This window comes from Triticum urartu, chromosome 4A (assembly GCF_056163025.1).
Source record: "Triticum urartu cultivar PI428250 chromosome 4A, HENAU_Tu73, whole genome shotgun sequence".
Lineage (NCBI taxonomy): Eukaryota > Viridiplantae > Streptophyta > Magnoliopsida > Poales > Poaceae > Triticum > Triticum urartu.
In genome coordinates, this window is record NC_141876.1 from 146,949,833 (window position 1) to 146,968,415 (window position 18,583).

Here is an 18,583-nt window from a genome sequence, read left to right on the forward strand (position 1 = left end):
TGGGCACAATCCACCTGTGCGCGCCAGGACCCCCAGGCGCGCCCTGGTGGGTTGTGGTCCCCACGTGGGCCCCCTCACTTACCTCTTCATCCCACATCATCACTTACCTCCAGAAAAAATCCCCATTGCTCTCTCTCTCTCTCGTGTTCTTGAGCTCAAACCCGCGGATGTCGATCTCTTTGCTCGAAGCTCCGTTTCCGAAACTGTTTCGGGGGATTGTTGCTTGAAAATTGTAGGGGGACATGAATATCTTCAGGAAGTTTGGCTCGAAAAAGAACTCCAAGGGTGTTATTGGGGAGTCTTCTGACAATGATCTCCACCCTCAGAGGTTTGCGGAGGTACGGCCGTGCGAATGGCCGCACATCCCGTTCCTGCAAGAAGCTGGAATTCATGAGGAGTTCATGCAATTCATTGTCACTGCCGGTCTCACCGACTTCATCGCAGATGAGTGTGACCAACACCAAATCCTCACAAACGTCTTTGTTCAAAGCTTTACTTTCTTGCCTAGAAATAATCCTCCTGAAGTGAGCTTTGATTTATATGCTGAAAACCATCAGATACCACTTACTGAATTTTGTGACATATGCTTGATCCCTTCTGATGGAAGCTTGGCTGAGCCTAGGCCGGCCAAGTTTGAGGATTTCTGTCGCACTTTGACAGTGGGTGATGAGAGAAGAGTGTCGGCCATCACTGCCGGCGGCTTACATTTCCCTGTTGTTTGTTACTTTGCACTTTTTATTACGAAATGCTTGCTTGCTAGGTAGAAGGTGGGTGCACTTAGTTCACCGGACCTTGTTGTTTTACATCGTGCAATAGAGGGCGACAACACTTAAAGCTTGGGAGCTATTGTGGCTCGTCGCCTCCATCTTAATAAATCCCAGGGTAAAATACATGGTGGGATTTTTGCTACTCGGTTGGTGGCTCACATCGAGGTTGAGATATGCCCTCATGATTTCCCACTTACCACGGTTTACCTAGACCGTGCAACCATGGATCGCCATCACTTTATTGCACATGATCGTCATGATATTGCCATTCCTAATAACTTGGTCTATAGCGTTGACACTCGTGATGTTATCCCCTTGCCTGCACCTGCTCTGTTTGATGCTGTTGCCAGGGCGGATACCAGATTATGCATGCAGACATTATCGCCTACTGGAATGCTCAGGCTGCTGCTAAGGCTGCACAGGCACCTCCGCAGTGGGATGAGTGGATGTCCGCTCCTCAGGATCCCTACTACCCTCCAGGGTACTGATCGATTACCAACTTAGGCCAAAAGCCTAAGCTTGGGGGAGTACGTGCTTCCACCGACTTTACATTCATGTCCACTTATTCCACTTGTCGGTGTTCACACCTTTTCATTGTATCATCCATGCTTAGATTTAGTTTCTTGATTTCTTCTTGTGTGTTTGAAAATCTTTAGAAAAACCAAAAAAATAGGTGTAATAATTTACTTTCTATGCATGCTTAGTAGTAGCACTAAAAAGAAAATCCAAAAACATTTCCTTGTTCTTCTTTTGCTTGTTGGGAGCTTTCCCGTGTAAATAGTTTTTCTTCCTCGGGAGGGAAGATCTGGAGTCCGTTTGGGGCTCCGGAGAGGGGGATCTTCGTTCTTCGTCATCACCAACCCTTCTCCATCGCCAATTCCATGATGCTCCCCACCGGGAGTGAGTAATTCCTTCGTAGGCTCGCTGGTCGATGAGGAGTTGGATGAGATTCATCATGTAATCGAGTTAGTTTTGTTAGGGCCTAATCCCTAGTATCCACTATGTTCTTAGATTGATGTTGCTATGACTTTGCTATGCTTAATGCTTGTCACTTTGGGCCCGGGTGCCATGAACTCAGATCTGAACCGTTTATGAATTCATCATTATATCCATGTTTTAGATCCGATCTTGCAAGTTATAGTCACCTATTACGGTTATGATCCGACAACCCCGGAGTGACAACAACCGGGCCCACTCTCGGTGATGACCGTAGTTTGAGGAGTTCATGTATTCACTATGTGTTAATGCTTTGTTCCGGTTCTCTATTAAAAGGAGGCCTTAATATCCCTTAGTTTCCAATATGGACCCAGCTGCCATGGGAGGGTAGGACAAAATATGTCATGCAAGTTCTTTTAATAAAGCACGTATGACTATTTACGGAATACATGCCTACATTATATCGATGAACTGGAGCTAGTGTTGTATCGCCCTAGGTTATAACTGTCTCATGATGAATATCATCCAACAAGTCATCGATCCAATGCCTACGAACTTTTCCATATTGTTTTTGCTAAGTTACTACTGCTATCATCACTTTTACAGTTGCTACAACATTACTACTATCACTGTTATTGTTACTATTGTTGTTGTCACTACTATCAAAACTATCAAACTATTTTGCTACTGATCACTTTGCTGCAGATAATTAATCTCCAGGTGTGGTTGAATTGACAACTCAGCTGCTAATACCTTCAAATATTCTTTGGCTCCCCTTGTGTCGAATCTATAAATTTGGGTTAAATACTTACCCTCGAAAACTGTTGCGATCCCCTATACTTGTGGGTTATCAATAGCTGGGATCCTGATATCCCACTCCTTCATCACTTGATTGACCACTAAATCTGAGTCGCCGTAAACCATCAGGCGTCAGACGCCGAGTGAGATGGCCATACGCAACCCATATAGAAGTGCCTCATATTAAGCTTCATTGTTGGAAGAATCAAAGTGAATCTGGAGAACATAACTGAGTTTATCGCCTCTTGGGGATACCAGGACTACCCCAGCACCAGAGCCATTCAGCATCTTGGATCCATCAAAGAACATAGTCCAATGTTCCAAGTGAACCTGAGTCGGTTGCTGCTGTTCAATCCACTCGGCGAGGAAATTTGCTATCGCTTGGGACTTGATTGCTTTCTTTGCCTCGAACTTGATATCCAATGGAAGGAGTTCAATCGCCCACTTTGCCACTCGGCCATTTGCATCCCTATTGTTCAGACTTTTTGATAATGAAGTGTCGCTGACGACTGAAACCGAGTGGTCTGAGAAGTAGTGTGCAACATTCTTCGTGGTCAGGTAAATTCCATAAACAAGCTTCTAATAATGCGGATATCTCTGCTTGGACGAAGTCAAGACTTCAGAAATATAGTACACTGGGCGTTGAACTTTGTAGGCTTTTCCTTCTTCTTCCCGCTCGACCATGAGCACTGTGCTGACAACCTGTCTGGTGGCTGCTATATACAGTAGTAGAGGCTCCTTGCTGATTGCAAGCACCGGCTGGGTGGAAAGAAGGGCTTTGAGCTCTACAAACGCTGCTTCAGCTTCAGGGGTCCACTCGAACTTGTCAGACTTGTTCATCAGTCGGTAAAGAGGCAATGCCTTTTCACCAAGACGAGAAATGAATCGACTCAACACGGCCAAACAACCAGTAAGCTTCTGAACATCATGCACCCGCACAGGGTGTTTCATTCAGAGGATTGCTCCAACCTTTTCCGGGTTTGCGTCAATCCCTCGTTCGGAAACAAGGAAACCGAGTAACTTTCCACCTGGGACTCCGAATGTGCACTTTGACAGGTTGAGTTTGATATCATATCTTCTTAAGTTGGCAAAGGTTTCAGCGAGGTCAGTCAGTAGGTCGGAACCTTTACGTGACTTGACCACAATGCCATCCATGTATGCTTCCACATTCCGACTGATTTGAGTGAGCAGGCACTTCTGAATCATGTGCATGAATGTGGCTCCAGCCAGTGGCGGTGCCAGGATCAGAAGTCAGTGATGTCATTTCAAATATGTGATGTCAAATACATGTATTTTCACCAATTTTATAAAAAAAAAATACATGTTTTCTACTTGTGTACAAAGGATTTGCCAAAAACCTGTGTGGTCAATTGACCACACTGCTCTCAACGTGGCTTCGCCACTGGCTCCAGCATTCTTGAGACCAAAAGGCGTGGTAACATAGCAAAAACACCCGAATGGGGAGATGAAGGTTGTTTTTATTTCATCGGGCCCATACAGTCGGATCTGATGGTACCCGGAATATGCGTCCAAAAAGGACAAAGCTCACATCCCGCAGTTGAGTCGACAATTTGGTCGATGCGGGGTAGAGGAAAATGATCTTTCGGGCAGGCTCGATTGATATGCTTGAAATCGATACACATACAAAGTGAATCATCTTTCTTGGGGGCCATGACAACATTGGCGAGCCACTCGGAGTGGTATATCTCGCGGATGAACTCAGCTGCCAGAAGCCGAGCCACCTCTTCGCCAATTGCCATCCTCTTCTCCACGGCGGACCAACGGAGATGCTCTTTAACGGGTTTTGCTTTTGGGTCAACTCGCAAACGGTGCTCAGCCAGTCCCCTGGGTACACCCGGCATGTTAGACGGTTTCCATGCGAAGATGTCCCAGTTCTCACGGAGGAACTGGATGAACGCTTCTTCCTATTTGCTGTCGGGTGTTGTTGAGATATGAGTCAGGGCAGCATTGGGGTCGGTCGGGTGAATGTGAACTGGCTTTGTTTCCCCGGACGACTGAAATGCGGACTCTGAAGCAGGCTTCTTAGCACGCAACAAATCACTCAGATTTGCATTCTTCTGGTACTCTTGCATCTCTACTGCTGCCATCTATTCATCAGCAATCTTTGAGCCCTTCTGGAGGCACTCTTCTGCTCTCTGCCGGTTTCCAATGACTGTGATCACACCTCTGGGACCAGGCATCTTCAACTTGAGGTACACGTAACACGGTCGAGCCATGAAACGAGCATATGCAGGCCTGCCCAAAATAGCATGATAGGCACTGTGAAAAATCCACGACTTCAAATGTCAACTTTTCCTTGCGGTAATTCTTTGAATCACCGCAAACCACATCAAGAGTGATCTGACCGAGTGAATCGGCCTTCTTCCCTGGGATGACTCCGTGGAATCACATATTGCTCTCAGTGAGCTTGGACATTGGAATGCCCATCCCTCGGAGGGTCTCAGCGTACACAATGTTCAAGCCACTGCCACCGTCCATCAAGACCTTGGTCAGTCGTGTGCACCCAACGACTGGGTCGACCACCAACGATTGGCGCCCGGGGGTAGCAACGTGCGCTGGGTGATCGGACTGGTCGAATGTAATGGGAGTTTTTTACCACTTCAGATACATCGTCGTTGCTGGAGCAACCATGTTTACCTCTCCGTTGATAACTTTCAGTCGACTTTTGCTCTCGATGTCAGCAAAAATCACTAAAGTGGCATTGACATTGGGGTAACCATCATCCTCTTCTTTGTCATCATCCTTATCATATTCCTTTTCTTTTTCACTGGGCTGGCCCTCTCGGGAGCTCTGAATCAGGAGTCGACACTGTCGAGTGGTATGCTTGGGGTAAATCAGGTTTCCGTCTTCATCCTTCTTGGTGTGTATGTGACACGGCAAATCAAGCATGTCATTTCCCACTTGATCTTTCACTTTCTAGGGGATTCATGGCCCCTTAGGCTTTCCTTTGAATTTCCCTTGATTCACAACTACGACCTCTCCAGGACCTGTGGGCTCGGCTTTGCGCTTCTGCTTCCGACTGGAATTTCCTCCTCCGGTGTCCTGGGCGACTGGTTTGTTCTTGCCACTACGGAGTCAGTCTTCTTCCTCGTCGTTAGCATACCGAGTGGCTATTTCCATCATTCGGAACAGGGTCATATCTCCTGTCCGACCGAATTTCAGGTTAAGCTCTCTGTACCGAACACCCTCCTTGAAGGTGCAGACTGCTTGGTGTTGTGACACAGTTTCCACTGTATGATGAAGAGTGGTCCACCTCTGGATGTAATCTCTTAAGGTTTCATTCGGTTTCTGGACACAATGTTGTAATTCAGTCAGCCCTGCAGGCCGTTTGCAAGTGCCCTCAAATGTCCTGACAAACAGTCGGGCCAACTCTTCCCAACTGAAGATACTACCAGGAGCCAACTGATTCAACCAAGCTCTGGCTGAACCCTCCAACATCAGGGGGAGATGCTTCAAGGCTACATCGTCATTGCCACCGCCAATCTGCACAGCCACTCGGTAATCCTCTAGCCAAGTATCGGGCTTCGACTCACCGGTGAACTTGCTTACTCTCGTCGCCAACCTGAAGTTGGGCGGAATTTCAGCAGCTCTGGTGACTTTGTTGAAACATTCAGGCCCAGACACGTGAACTCTGCCTCCACTCGGGTGATTCCTATCTTGACCTTCTCCGTGTGCCTGGTTTCTGTCGACCAGACCTTGTACAAGAATTGATCTTGCATCAAACCCGGGCTCTCTTTGGTCGACTGGGATCCTTCGCTCGTCGTCATATGGGCGTCTTTCATCGTAAGGCCGAGGCCCTTATGATCCGCCCCTCGGAGGGGGCGTTGGCACTCGACGGCGGTCATCTCGACCGAGTCGATGATCATACTGCTCGTGGTTCTAACCTAGGTATTGCTCTTGGCAGTGACCATGACCCTCACGCCACGAAGGCGATCTTGGGCTGTGGGCCGACTGGACTGTGTCCGCCACTACGGACCTGCTATGGATCTTGTTGCGCGACTGAGAAACGGCTGTGTTTTGCTCACCTGCTGCCCGGAGCAGTGCTCAGATCTGCATCAAACGTCTTCCAGCCTCTGATTGGGACAGCTGAATCGACTCTGCTATACGGGTTGCAACTATAAGATTCTAGATCGGAGTGCGGTATACCTGAGGTTCAAGCGGAAATAACTGTCGGTGTCGTTGACTGGATTCGGGGATCTGTCATCGAGCGCGCTCGTCGAGTGAATGTTGGAGGTTCTCCAGACGCGCGCACTCAGCCAAAGTGGCTAGGCGCGCAGTCTCCAAGGCCCGAGCCTCAGAGACCTCTCCGATGATGGGAGTGTGGAGCGCCTCTATGTTGCGACGGTGCAGCTCATCTCTCTGCTCCGAAGTGAGGGCTTCGGGGTGATACTCGTCATGACCACGCGATGGACCGCCGCCACCATCGCCGCCGTGACTGCGGAGGAAACCAGGCGGGCTGTGCGGCGTGTCGACCATCAGGACCTCCGCCGCCGGGTCGCTGCTCCCGCACTCGGACAAAGTCTCAGCAGAACCAGTCCACGGGTCGAACAGTCCGTAGAGAGATTCGTCGGGCTCGATTGCCGTGACTTGAGGGGTGTCCGACTGGCGTGCCACCGCATGCTTCACCCACCGCTGAAGTCGCGACCGACCGAATCGCTTGTGGCGGCATACAGCCGGAAGGGTGGACGATACGGGAGCCGACCGATACTGGGTCGACGGCTGCCGCAGGAGGACGCCGCAGGCACTCGCACGGAAGTGCGCCGCCCCATGGATGGGAAGGGCCTCGACGTCGAGAGGGGCCTCTTGGAGCCAGGCGGAGTCGTCGGCGATGAAAACGAGTGCGCCGAGACGGATCTCGCGGCCCAGAGCCAAGCCACCGCCAGAAACCATGTTGCTGGAGATCGAAAAAATTTCAACCTCACCGGAGTCGCTAAGACACCTGCCCCATGGTGGGCGCCAACTATCGTGGGAGTAAGTCTGATAGTAGAATAGGGGGTACGTAGGAGGAGGCAAGATCCTAGCTACGGTGAAGTTGTGCACGCAAGGTTTACGAGTTCAGGCCCTTCTCGAAGGAAGTAACAACGCTACGTCTCGGTGCCCGGAGGCTTGGTCGACTGGATTATGCATGAGAGTTACAGGGGTGCGAACCCCTGTGCCAGAGGAGGGGGGTGGCTTATATAGAGTGCGCCAGGACCCCAGCCATCCCATGTTACACATGGTTCAATGTACATTAAGACAGGGCATTACTGGTAACACCGGCTATAAAGAGCTATAAATGATCTTTAAGACTACAGAGTGAATGCCTGATCGTTGCCATCCTGAGTGACTTTAGGCCTTCTGCATGCCGAGTGGTTTCTTGTATGGTCGAGTGACTTCATCTTGGTCGAATGGAATTGGGGTATCCGAGTGAGGTTGAAGGTCGAGTGGATTGCACTCCTTGGTGAACTCAGTCGGTTTCTTCTGTTGTGTTTTGAATGTCTTTGACTCTAGGGCAGTGTCCTTGGGTAGGGTGTCTAGGTCAGGCCTATGACCCTACCCTAGGTACATGTCATCGTCAGGAAGCATGGCTCGAAGGAAATCCGGGTTCTTCTAGGGCATCAATGAAGGAAGGAGCCTGGAAAACTTTGTGGAAGACCTAGGTACCAGGGGAAATACGATGTTCCTTTGGAGATTATCTAAACTTGCCTACACAACATGTTCGAGCTCATCGACTCATGGAACATGATAGCTTCTGCGGATTATGTGGGGCACCGGACTCATGGAGGCATTCATTAATAAACTGCACGATGTCGAGATGCATATGGGCACTTGTTGATGATGACCTGGCACATACCCCGATGACAACGATGGAACCGAACGCGAAACACCCGGTTGTTTACGTTGATGGAATCGCTGCCCCACGAGCGATTTATTTTGCTAGCAGTCACTCTCTAGTCAGTTTGGCATGCACGTCGCAAAGCTATTGACGAAGGCATTTTCCAAACACCATAGGCCACATATGCCTTCATTACGAAGTTCATCTGTGAGCTAAATGTGGTCAGAGAAACACATACAGGAAGTGCACCAGGTGTTCCAATTGTCGAACGGCGCTACCCAAGAGCTCCCCCAAATGGGCACACAAAAATCCATGTAGATGCGAAGGTGAGATCAACCAGAGGGGGTTCGACAGCGGCAGTTTGTCGGGACAATGCAGGTAATTTCCTTGGGAGCTCAGCATTGGTTATTCCATGTGTTGAAGACCCAACCACTGGAAGCAATTGCATGTCGGGAAGGTTTAACATTGGCGCAGGATCTCAATCTGCAGAACTTCATTATATCCTCCGACTCGAAGCAAGTAATCACTGATATCGCAAAAGGGAACCGAGGAAGGAATGGTGCTATAGTTAGTGAGATTAAATCTTTAGCAGGTCTTTTCAATCGTAATTACATTTTCGAAGGTCGTGCTATCCATCATGAAGCACATAATTTAGTCAAGCATTCTCTTACTCTAGGTCTAGGTCGTCACGTTTGGTTTGCCCAACCCCACGATCTTGAATTATCCCACTCGTTGTGGCTTTTGATGAATAAATTGGCTTTACCCCTCACAAAAAAAGGTAACTCAAAGCTGTTCTCTAAAAAAAACAAAAAGAAAAAACTCAAAGCTAACTAACAGTAAATGAGCTAGAAAACCGGGAGGGCCCAACGACAACTAATCCGAAGGCCCGGAGTTTGGTCAGCACCCGCGACGAATTCCGCAAGGAGAGAACGCGAAATATAGATCCGCCGTGAAGGCCCAACGGCGGCTCACCGAAACCGGGGGCCGCCGCCGGCGCTCGCACCCGAAGCCCCCACTCCGCACGGGCAGTCCAGGCAGAGATGGTGGCGATCTCGATGTACCGCGGCAACCTCCACCGGGGCGGGGACGACGCCGCGCGCCGCTGGCCGGTGCCCCCACCCACGCTCTCCGCGTCCCAGTTCCGCCGCCTCCTCCACCGCCGGTCCCTCGCCGTCTCCCGCCTCGCCGGGGCTCCCCGGCCCAACTCCCCCAACTTCCGCCCGGACGACGGCGCCGCGGGGCCCGTGGCCGTGGGGGAGGCGCCGGAGGTGGACGGGGGTCAGCAGCAGCATCAGGCCGAGCGGCAGGAGGAGGAGGGGCATGATGTGCAGATGCAGCAGCAGCAGCAGCAGGGGGAGGAAGAGGGGCAGGGTGTGCAGGATCAACAGGGGGAGGGAGATGGCCAAGACGAGCAGCAGCAAGGAGATGAGGAGGAGCAGGAGGAGGGGGCGGTGGAGGATGTGGAAATGGACGATGCGGGGGAGGTGGTCGCCGGAGATGCTGATGCCGGCGGCAATGGTGACCCTGAAGAAGGGCAAGGCGAAAGCGAAGGCTTCGACCCCAACTCGGAGGTGAGGCCCGTAGTAATTCATGGCTCCTGATAGCTTCCTGTTGATCTATGTGGAACTTTAGCTGCCATCCTGCTAACAATGGCCTTCATTTGGGGACTCATGTAGATTTTTTGAGATTAGATTCATGTCATTGGTGGATGCCTATTTGTGAAGCCCCGACAGTAGATTTTTGGAATTGCTACTCGTCATGGTATTGTGATGGTTCTTTTCTATCTTAGAATCTAGACTTTTAGCATATTGTTGGAAGTAGGATGAGATTCCTAGGTTGTCTCTTCCGTTTCTGGGTTGGAATAAGCCAATAAGTAAGGATAACTAATGATGCTTTTGAGTTTTACTCCTACTCAACAATTAAGCTTCTTAGCTACACTGGACAACAGTCAGCTCTTTCCTGAGAATACAATATATTACTGGTTGCTGCTGAACAACAGTTTAATACTCCCTCCGCCCCAAAATAAGTGTCTTAACTTTGTACTAGCTCTAGTACGAAGTTATACTAAACTTTAGACACTTATTTTGGGACGGAGGGAGTAGTTTTTCACGGTGATTTTGCTGAGTGCTCTCTGATTCCTGAATAGAATTGATTAACCGCACATACTGCTCTTGTTTGCAAGCTAACTGCCTATGCTTGGAAGCTTCGTGCATTATGCTTGGGAGCACCAAATATGTGCTTGTTCTCTTTTTCATCTAGACCTCTGAGCCCTATTTCTGTTTTAGGTGGGTCAACCTGATGGAGTTGAAGAAAGGAAGAGAGAGTTGACTGACAAGCTGGATACCTTAAGTAAGAAAAAGCATGATCTTGTGCAGATGCTGAAGCAGGTAATTTTCTCATTGTTTTGACTGCCGCTTGTGGTTCAGAACAAGTTGCTATGTTCTTCATCCCCTGTTACGTTCCTGTCTGCGTAAGTAACTGAACCTTGAACGCCATGTGATATTCGGTGGTTGACAACTTCAGGTGGTAATGTGTGTGGCTTTGACTGTTTTCATCGTTACTCGAATAGCCACTTGAAATACACTGGTTCGAATGAGTTTTTCTTCTATTTGAAATATACGAATCAAAAAATTGTAAACTTGCTATCCCATCTGAATGCGAAACTGATTAAATAAATAATAAATTCATAGCTTAAACATGCACCGTTTTCTAATGAAGTACTTCAACAAATTTGAATTATACAAAGTTCGTTGGACAGGAAGAGTTCTGCAAAGTAATTGGAGTTGCTTATATATGTTAACTGACATAAGAACCGGGTGGAATTTGTATCAGACTTTCAAATTCCGCAAGTTATAGTATCACATTGCCACATATGCAATGTAACCTTGTTTTATGCATAGAGTTATACAATAAGTACAAATGTATTGGTGGCCGCATGCTCTATTTTTCTCGAACAATTATCTGCGGTGATCACTACTAGTCAGTGTACTAAGGAAGATTGATTTTGGCTGTTTGAACAGATTTTAAATGCCGAAGAAGAAATCAGAACACGTAGCATGCAGGCTTCGCTGCGTGCTGCCATGCCTCAGCCGCCAGAAAACACAGCTGATGGAAGTGTTCCTAGGCAGGTGCCGAGAATGACCGTTGATGTCAATTTCAGCGAGTTTGCTGGGGAGTCAGATGCTGGTTCCAACCAGGGCACTCCTGGGCGCCCCTTGCATCATGTCCACAGTATTTCTCCTTCAACAGCCTCCTTTGCTAGGTCTCCATTCGGTTCTCGCAACCACAACCCTGTAAGTTTTCGCAATGGCCATGTTTCAAGCTCAAATCTATATTTTGCTATTGGATGCTTTAATGAATCAACGTAAGTTGCTAGCGAAAATGAGTCTCTACATTAGTAATTTCATTTCAGCAATAAATCCTGATTTTCTTAAAGTTCTCAGGCTTCAGAATGTTGTTACATGTTTTGGATTTCCCTTTTGTATTTATCATTTTGGTGGAATTAAGTGTTTCTAGAATATGAATGATCGCTGTGATCGAACCGTGTGCTTGTCCATTTTGAGCTGTTATCTTACAGGGCAACACTCCAAGAAGTCCAGCACCTTTCTCTACAGCAAGCCCATCTCGCTTCGCAGGTACCGAGCATCAAGGACACCACCCCTCGGCATCATTACCAGCAGGCAACTTTGTAGCATCGTCGCCTTCCCCTGCTGCATCCGGTGGCTCTTCCTCTGTATTCAGGGACTATCGCCCGCCCAGTTCAACATAATTCCACAAAACCCGAATGAAGGCCAATGTACATGAGTCACCCTGAATAGTTTGAATGCTCTTTGTGCTCCTCCTTGCATTGTTACTTTATTGACAATATTATCAGATTGCGAAGAGCAACTCAGGGAGAACAAGGTCATGTTGAAGTATCATTTTGTATATCTGTGCCAGTGCTGCTAAAAGGGAGTCATGTTCTCTTCTCCGTGAGCCGAGGTCGAAATCTGATATCACTCTAATTATTAAAACTAGAATACTTGCTACCCTAATCTGACAATGTAACATAGGTTAGATATATTCAGCATCACTGAAGGTTGTTCATGGCAGAAAGGATAAGCTGAAACTGAAAGCCTGAAAGCTTATATCATATAGTTCTGTGTTTAGTTTCTGAGCACAACAATGTATTCCTGCTGTCTTTCATAGAGGGGGCACGCAAAGAGGAAACTTGGGTGGAGACTTCCAAAGCTCCAACAAAATGATGATGCGGACCACTTGAGAAGTGTTATTGTATTGAAGCGTGGAGCACACAGCATCATCGGTTCGGACTAAATAACCAATACAAATCTTTCTTAAGATCGCGCGTCTCTCGAACAAATGTAGAGCTCAGACAGCAGCACAGAGTACTCGTAGACATACACCGTGTGTTACAATCAACAAATGGGAGTGTAGTGCTTCAATTCCTTTAGGGCGCAGAAGGCTGTAAGCTACAGAGAGCAGGCAGCATGCATTAGTCCAAATGGACAGAAATTAACTGAATCACCAAAAGGTACTCCCTCCGTAAGGAAATATAAGAGCGTTTAGATCACTCTTATATTTCTTTACAGAGGGAGTACACATAACAAGAGCAACAATGTAAAAATCTTACTCTATGTAACTGTAATAAAAGTGTAAAGCATTAACATAAGGGTGTAAAAAGCCAACAATCAACAGCTCTCCTGGGCCATTGCCACATTCTTAGTTTGTTCCAGAGGTATTTTCCAAATTTGTCGGCGTGACCTTGGGCTATTATCGGCTCGCTATCCTGCACTTGCCGTGTTCAATGCCTAACATCTAGGTGATGGTCTGAAATCTCTCACCAGCAACAAGACATGATTTGTAGTATAAATTATGATTCATTCGGACCAGGTTTTGGATAATAACTGATATCCAAAACTCGTTATTTGTCCAGAAGAGGGAATGTCCAGTTTTATGCTTGTTATTTTGAGGTAACAGTATCAGAAGGCATGCTACCTAAACTGAACTTGCAAGGCCCTATATTAGGGGTATCAGATCAAGAATGCATAATGACGAGACTTCCAAGAGGAAACGGAGTCCAGCAAATCTGCAAGGTTCTCTGTAGTTTTGAAGCAGCAAAAACAAAACATATGCCTCTGAAATATTTTTTTGCTCAATTTAAAAATGTTTCTTCAGTCACAGCAATAGATCCATAGCTACATGCATACCCCCAGACTACATGTGCCGCACAGAAGACGATCCATGGAAATCAAAATGTATGAACAGGGATGATTGGAACAGCTACATGGTTGTACTAAAGGGTGCGGGAAAAGAGAGTAAAATTCTGCATTTACCTCGTGTGATGCTGCCACAAAATTAGACCTTCTGCATCCCCTAAAATTGGGCAAAGAAGTCCTGCAAGGTTCATAACAATATTTAGAAACAGGAAGTTAATGCAGCAGACAGCTAGAGCATTGAAACTCTGGTGCCATGATAAAGACATATTTCTGATTACATCTTTGATGTACAAGTATAACCAACCGCATTATCTACAAGCCATGTGCAATATTTTTGAAATAAAATTAGTGCAGACAAGTCAAAGTCAGGAAATAATATCATAAAGAGTGTAGCTATTTTCACACCATTTAGATCTTTCATCCTAATAATCAAATGATATATCTGGTCAAAGAGAAGTGCATACATTGACCAACCTCAAATTTAACTTTGGCCGAAGAGGGTAAATAGCAAAATAATCATCTAGTATATGGTTGCTATTACAGCGGCATTTCTCAATACCATCGCAAATATCATCTAGTTGGAGACATTTCACTCCCATATATCCCTGGCCCTACAAGCTATCCTCATATTCGAATGGTGCTTTTCAGTCTATACACATCTTTGAGATTGTATACAAAACTAATTATCTATCAGTAGTATTAGCCAGTAACACCATTGAGGATACACAGTTCAAGAATGGCACAACGACACAAACAGAAGACTGACATGAATGTCAACTTGCTTATTGCACTCCATTGATATCTCTAGCAGCAATCCCCCTTGCTTACTGGTTCTGCACTTCCGTTTTTCCCCTTTTCAAGTAAATTTGTAACACATCTCAATATAGAATATATCATGTTTATGACCACTCTAGAAAAGTTGCACATGATGCAATCACATATGATAACCTGCAATTAATTATGTCCCTATCTTTCGTTTTCCATGTAAAATTTGAACACGCGAGGCCTATCAGCTTGTTTTCCAATCAGCAATATGCAGTACCTCAGAAATGTACAGTTAGTCAAAGCCAACTACCACTGGAATAAGCCTCTAGAAAGAACACAAGTCGCCCACGAAACTAAAGAGTAACATTAACCAAGCATCCCTGGGCCCTACAACCTATCTCATATTCAAGTGGTGTTTTCCAGTTTACACATCATTAAGATGGTACAAAGCCAATTTTCTATTAGTAATATTAAGCAGTAACACCATTGAAGATACACAGTTCAAAAATGGCACTGACATGAATGTCAACCTGCTTATTGCACTTCATTGGCATCTCTAGCAGCAATCAACCTTGCTTACTGGTTTTGTATCACTGTATGTTTTTTCCTTTTCAAGTAAATGTGTAACACATCTCTCAATATAGGATATCCAGTTTATGACCACTCCAGAAAAGTTGCACAGGATGCAAACACATATGCTAATCTGCAATTAAATATGTCCCATCTTTCGTTTTCCATGTAAAACTTGAACACATGAGGCAACTATCAGCTTGTTTCCCGAACAGCAATACACAATGCCTCAGAAATGTACAGTTAGTCAAAGCCAACTACCACTGGAGTGAGCCTCTAGAAAGAACACAAGTCAGCCCACGAAACTAAGAGTGCTACAATAAACTGATAGGTCAATTTACCCAAACACACATGCTAATCTGCAATTAATTATGTTATCAGCTTGTTAGTCAAATCCAACTACCACACGAGAGTAAGCCTCTAGAAATGTACAGTCACTCAGAACCAACTACCACTCTAGAAAACATGCACAGGATGCAACCACACATGCTAATCTGCTATTAATTATGTCCCATCTATCGTTTTCCATGTAAAATCCGAACACAGGAGGCGACTGTCAGCCTCTTTTTCCTTCAGCAATACGCAGTACCTCAGAAATGTACATCTAGTCAAAGCCAACTACCACTGGAGTAAGCCTCTAGAAAGATCACAAGTCGCCCACGAAACTAAGAGAGTGCTACTAAGATGAATCGACAGCTTAATTTATGATCTAATAATCGGGGCTAAAATTACCAACAAAGCTAGTATCCATCCAGTAGACCAAAATTCAGTAACCCGTGGAATTCAATCAAACAGCTCAACGGAGCAGAGGGGCGGAGTGCATCAGACCTGGAACCAAGCGGCGGCGGCGGCGAGCGCGGAGGAGAGGCGGCACCGCCTCCGCCTCTTGCCGGCCTCGCAGGCGTGGACGGACTGGAAGTCGGCGGCGGGCAGCTTGCGGGTGATCCAGCCGATGTCGAGGTAGACGAAGCGCGGGGGCGGGGGCAGGTCGACCTTGACGCGGACGACGCTGAACCAGACGAGGAAGCGGCGGACCTGCACGCCCTCCAGCTGGGTGAGGGAGCCGTAGCGGAGCACGCCCGTGACGCGGGGCTCGAAGTAGGTGAGGTACTCGAAGTGGACGTAGCAGGGGCCCGCGAGGTCGACGGCGAGGCTGCCGTTGCCGGCGAGCGAGAAGGCGGTGACGTTGGCGGGGAAGACGCCCGGGGGGAGGCCGAAGAGCGGGAGGAGCTCGTAGATGGTCTTGTTCCTCCCCGGCGCGGGAGTCGGGGTCGGGGTCGGGGGCTCGGCCGGCGCCGCCGCCGCCGCCGCGCCGGCGAGGAGGAGGAGGAGGGGGAGGAGGAGGGAGATGGGCGGCATCGGGGGAGGGGGGAGGGAGAGGAAAACTCAGAAATACTGCGTTTATTTTTCGTCTCTCTCTCGAAGAGTCCGGATGGGTTTGGGTTTTATGGCCTTTGGTCAACTTGGTTGGGTTTGCTTTTCGAATTGTGGTTCTCCAATCCAAGCCGTGAAATGGCTTCAAGCAACGAAATTGGAGGCTCGGATCCGCTGGGGGATATACACCGTTTCTGCTTAAACAACGGGGGAAAGATGCTTTAGACCCTAACCATCCTTCTCCGTTCCATATTAATTGTCCTAGATGTACTTCGGTGCTACATACATCCGTTTGAGCGACAAGTAATATGGAATGGAAAGAGTAGATTATAGCGACACACAACAATGTAGATTTTTTAGCATATGCACCCTCGCCTCGCTATCCTAGCCACTCAATGTTGCTTTTAAGATCTGCGCTACACAACCAACTTACTATATGTCAATTTCTTTTTTTTGCTTCTCACATATAAAACATGTTTTGTACTTCAAATTTTGCAGCACAACAAAGCTTTCTACCTAAAAATGTGGGATAAAACTTTCAGATTTTTTGATCCAACATCTCTCTCAAATAATAAAAGGACTATTGCTTCTGGTCGTCCGCCATTAAAATTATTCTCATAGTTACAAAATATTACCCACTATGCCACCTATAAGTTAAGAAAACGATTCGTTTTTCAAAAACACGCCAGGTTCGGTTCAGATACGCTGATACACTTATATGAAGTGAGCACAGAAGCAGCGCAGTGGCTAAGGGCATCTCCAGCCGCGCCTTCAGGAAGGCCTTCCTAGGTGTTTTTTTTTGCGCCGGCGCCGAAAAATCGGTTCAGTCGCATCCCCAGGAGTCCGATTTTCGCCGGCTTGGGCCGAAAACAGCGTCGGCGGAACCAGGCCGAACCCGGCGCGCTGGGGGGCGCCCGGGGCGCCGGGGCAAACTGTTTTGGCGCGAAACAGCCGCAGACCCGCCGCGTCAGCGACTCTATCCTCTTCTCGCCCCTTCGTCGTCCTCATCATCTCGTTTCCCGCGGCGAATCAATGCCAAAGCTGTCGCGCTGCCGCGCCGGTCAGCCTGCGCCATTGATGCCTCACGGGCGGCGCAGTGAAGACCGGATGACGCGCGTCCCTCGCCCTCCCTCACCCGCCACGCGTACTCACGGCGGCTCGCGCACGGGCGGCGCCTCGGCCTATATAAGACGCACCCCAGCGCACTCGGCGACTCGCACTCTCTCGCCGTCGTCGTTCCTCCCTCTCCTCTCTCTCGCCGTCGTCGTTCCTCCCTCTCCTCTCTCTCGCCGTCGTCGTTCCTCCCTCTCCTCTCTCTCGCCGTCCTCGTTCCTCCCTCTCCTCTCTCTCGCCGTCTCCAGCACCCATGGCCGAGCGCTTCCCAGGCGACGACGCGGCGGTGAACGGCTTCGGCCGACGCCATCTTCACGAGAGCGAGGCTCGCCTCCTTTTCGAGGCCGAGTATCCGGTCCCGCCGGACATGCGGGTGCCTGGGGCGTGGAGGATCAGCGCCGGTGGCGTGCCGGTGCCCCCGATACCCACCAGCGCGGCGCGGCGTGCGGAGATCGCACGCATCTGCTCGTCCCTGCCGCGTGCGACGAGGGAGGGGCCACGGTACATCCCGATAGCCCGGTCTAGGTGCCCTACTTCCGCCGCCGTCACGCCGAGCAGCTCGAGGCCACCAACGGCGTCGAGCCCTCCGGCAGGCTCAATGCCGTCGGCCGGCGTCGGTGGTGGGGCATGCCCGGGCGCACGTTGGAGGCCGTCCTTGAGTACATCGAGGGCGGCAACACGCCGCGCCTCGAGTACCCCGCTCCCCCGTCCTTCACACGCCGCCGGGGAAGCTCCTGGACCCCAGGCGCATGGATACCGGGGGGTCCTCCTCCTCGTTCGGCGGCTCCCCCTGCCTCCACCTCCGCCCCGTCAAGCCGGAGCCCCAGGGCGCGCCTGTCAGCGCGCGCACCCGCAGCTCCGGCGTCCGCATCAGCGACAACGCCTCCCCCACCGGCCGCTTCGTCCTCGTCAAGCCCAAGCCGGAGCCCAGCCTCCCCGCGGAGTACGAGGAGGTAGCCCGGCGTGGCTTCTCCGACGAGGACGCCCTGCGGTGGGCGTGGGATGACTACCTCCGCGACGAGATGGTCCGGCAGCGCCGGGCCCTGGAGGAGATCGCCGCCCGCAAGCGTGGGCGCGAGGACGAGCACGGCGTCGTGGTCCTCGACAGCGATGACGACGACGACGCCCCCGGACCGTCCAACCTGCCTCGCCAACCGGGGGAGGGATGCAGCAGGGACGGCGGAAGGCGTCGGCGGGAACGACGACGA

The 18,583-nt window shown here is 49.2% G+C and overlaps 2 protein-coding genes across 2 annotated transcripts; one reads left to right on the forward strand and one right to left on the reverse strand.

The window, feature by feature from the left end:
* The first annotated feature begins 9,211 nt into the window (after positions 1-9,211).
* LOC125551640 (uncharacterized) lies at positions 9,212-12,257 on the forward strand. Its single transcript, XM_048714910.2, has 4 exons — positions 9,212-9,908; positions 10,623-10,724; positions 11,358-11,630; positions 11,915-12,257. Exons 1-4 carry the CDS (start codon positions 9,378-9,380, stop codon positions 12,104-12,106), a joined length of 1,098 nt encoding a protein of 365 aa, XP_048570867.1. The 5' UTR covers positions 9,212-9,377; the 3' UTR covers positions 12,107-12,257.
* A 183-nt stretch (positions 12,258-12,440) lies between these two features.
* LOC125551641 (uncharacterized) lies at positions 12,441-16,266 on the reverse strand. Its single transcript, XM_048714911.2, has 3 exons — positions 15,717-16,266; positions 13,671-13,731; positions 12,441-12,806 (listed from the first exon to the last, which is right to left on the reverse strand). The coding sequence occupies exons 1-2, from the start codon at positions 16,245-16,247 to the stop codon at positions 13,711-13,713; spliced, it is 552 nt and encodes a 183-aa protein (XP_048570868.2). The 5' UTR covers positions 16,248-16,266; the 3' UTR covers positions 12,441-12,806; positions 13,671-13,710.
* Between the last annotated feature and the right edge of the window lie 2,317 nt (positions 16,267-18,583).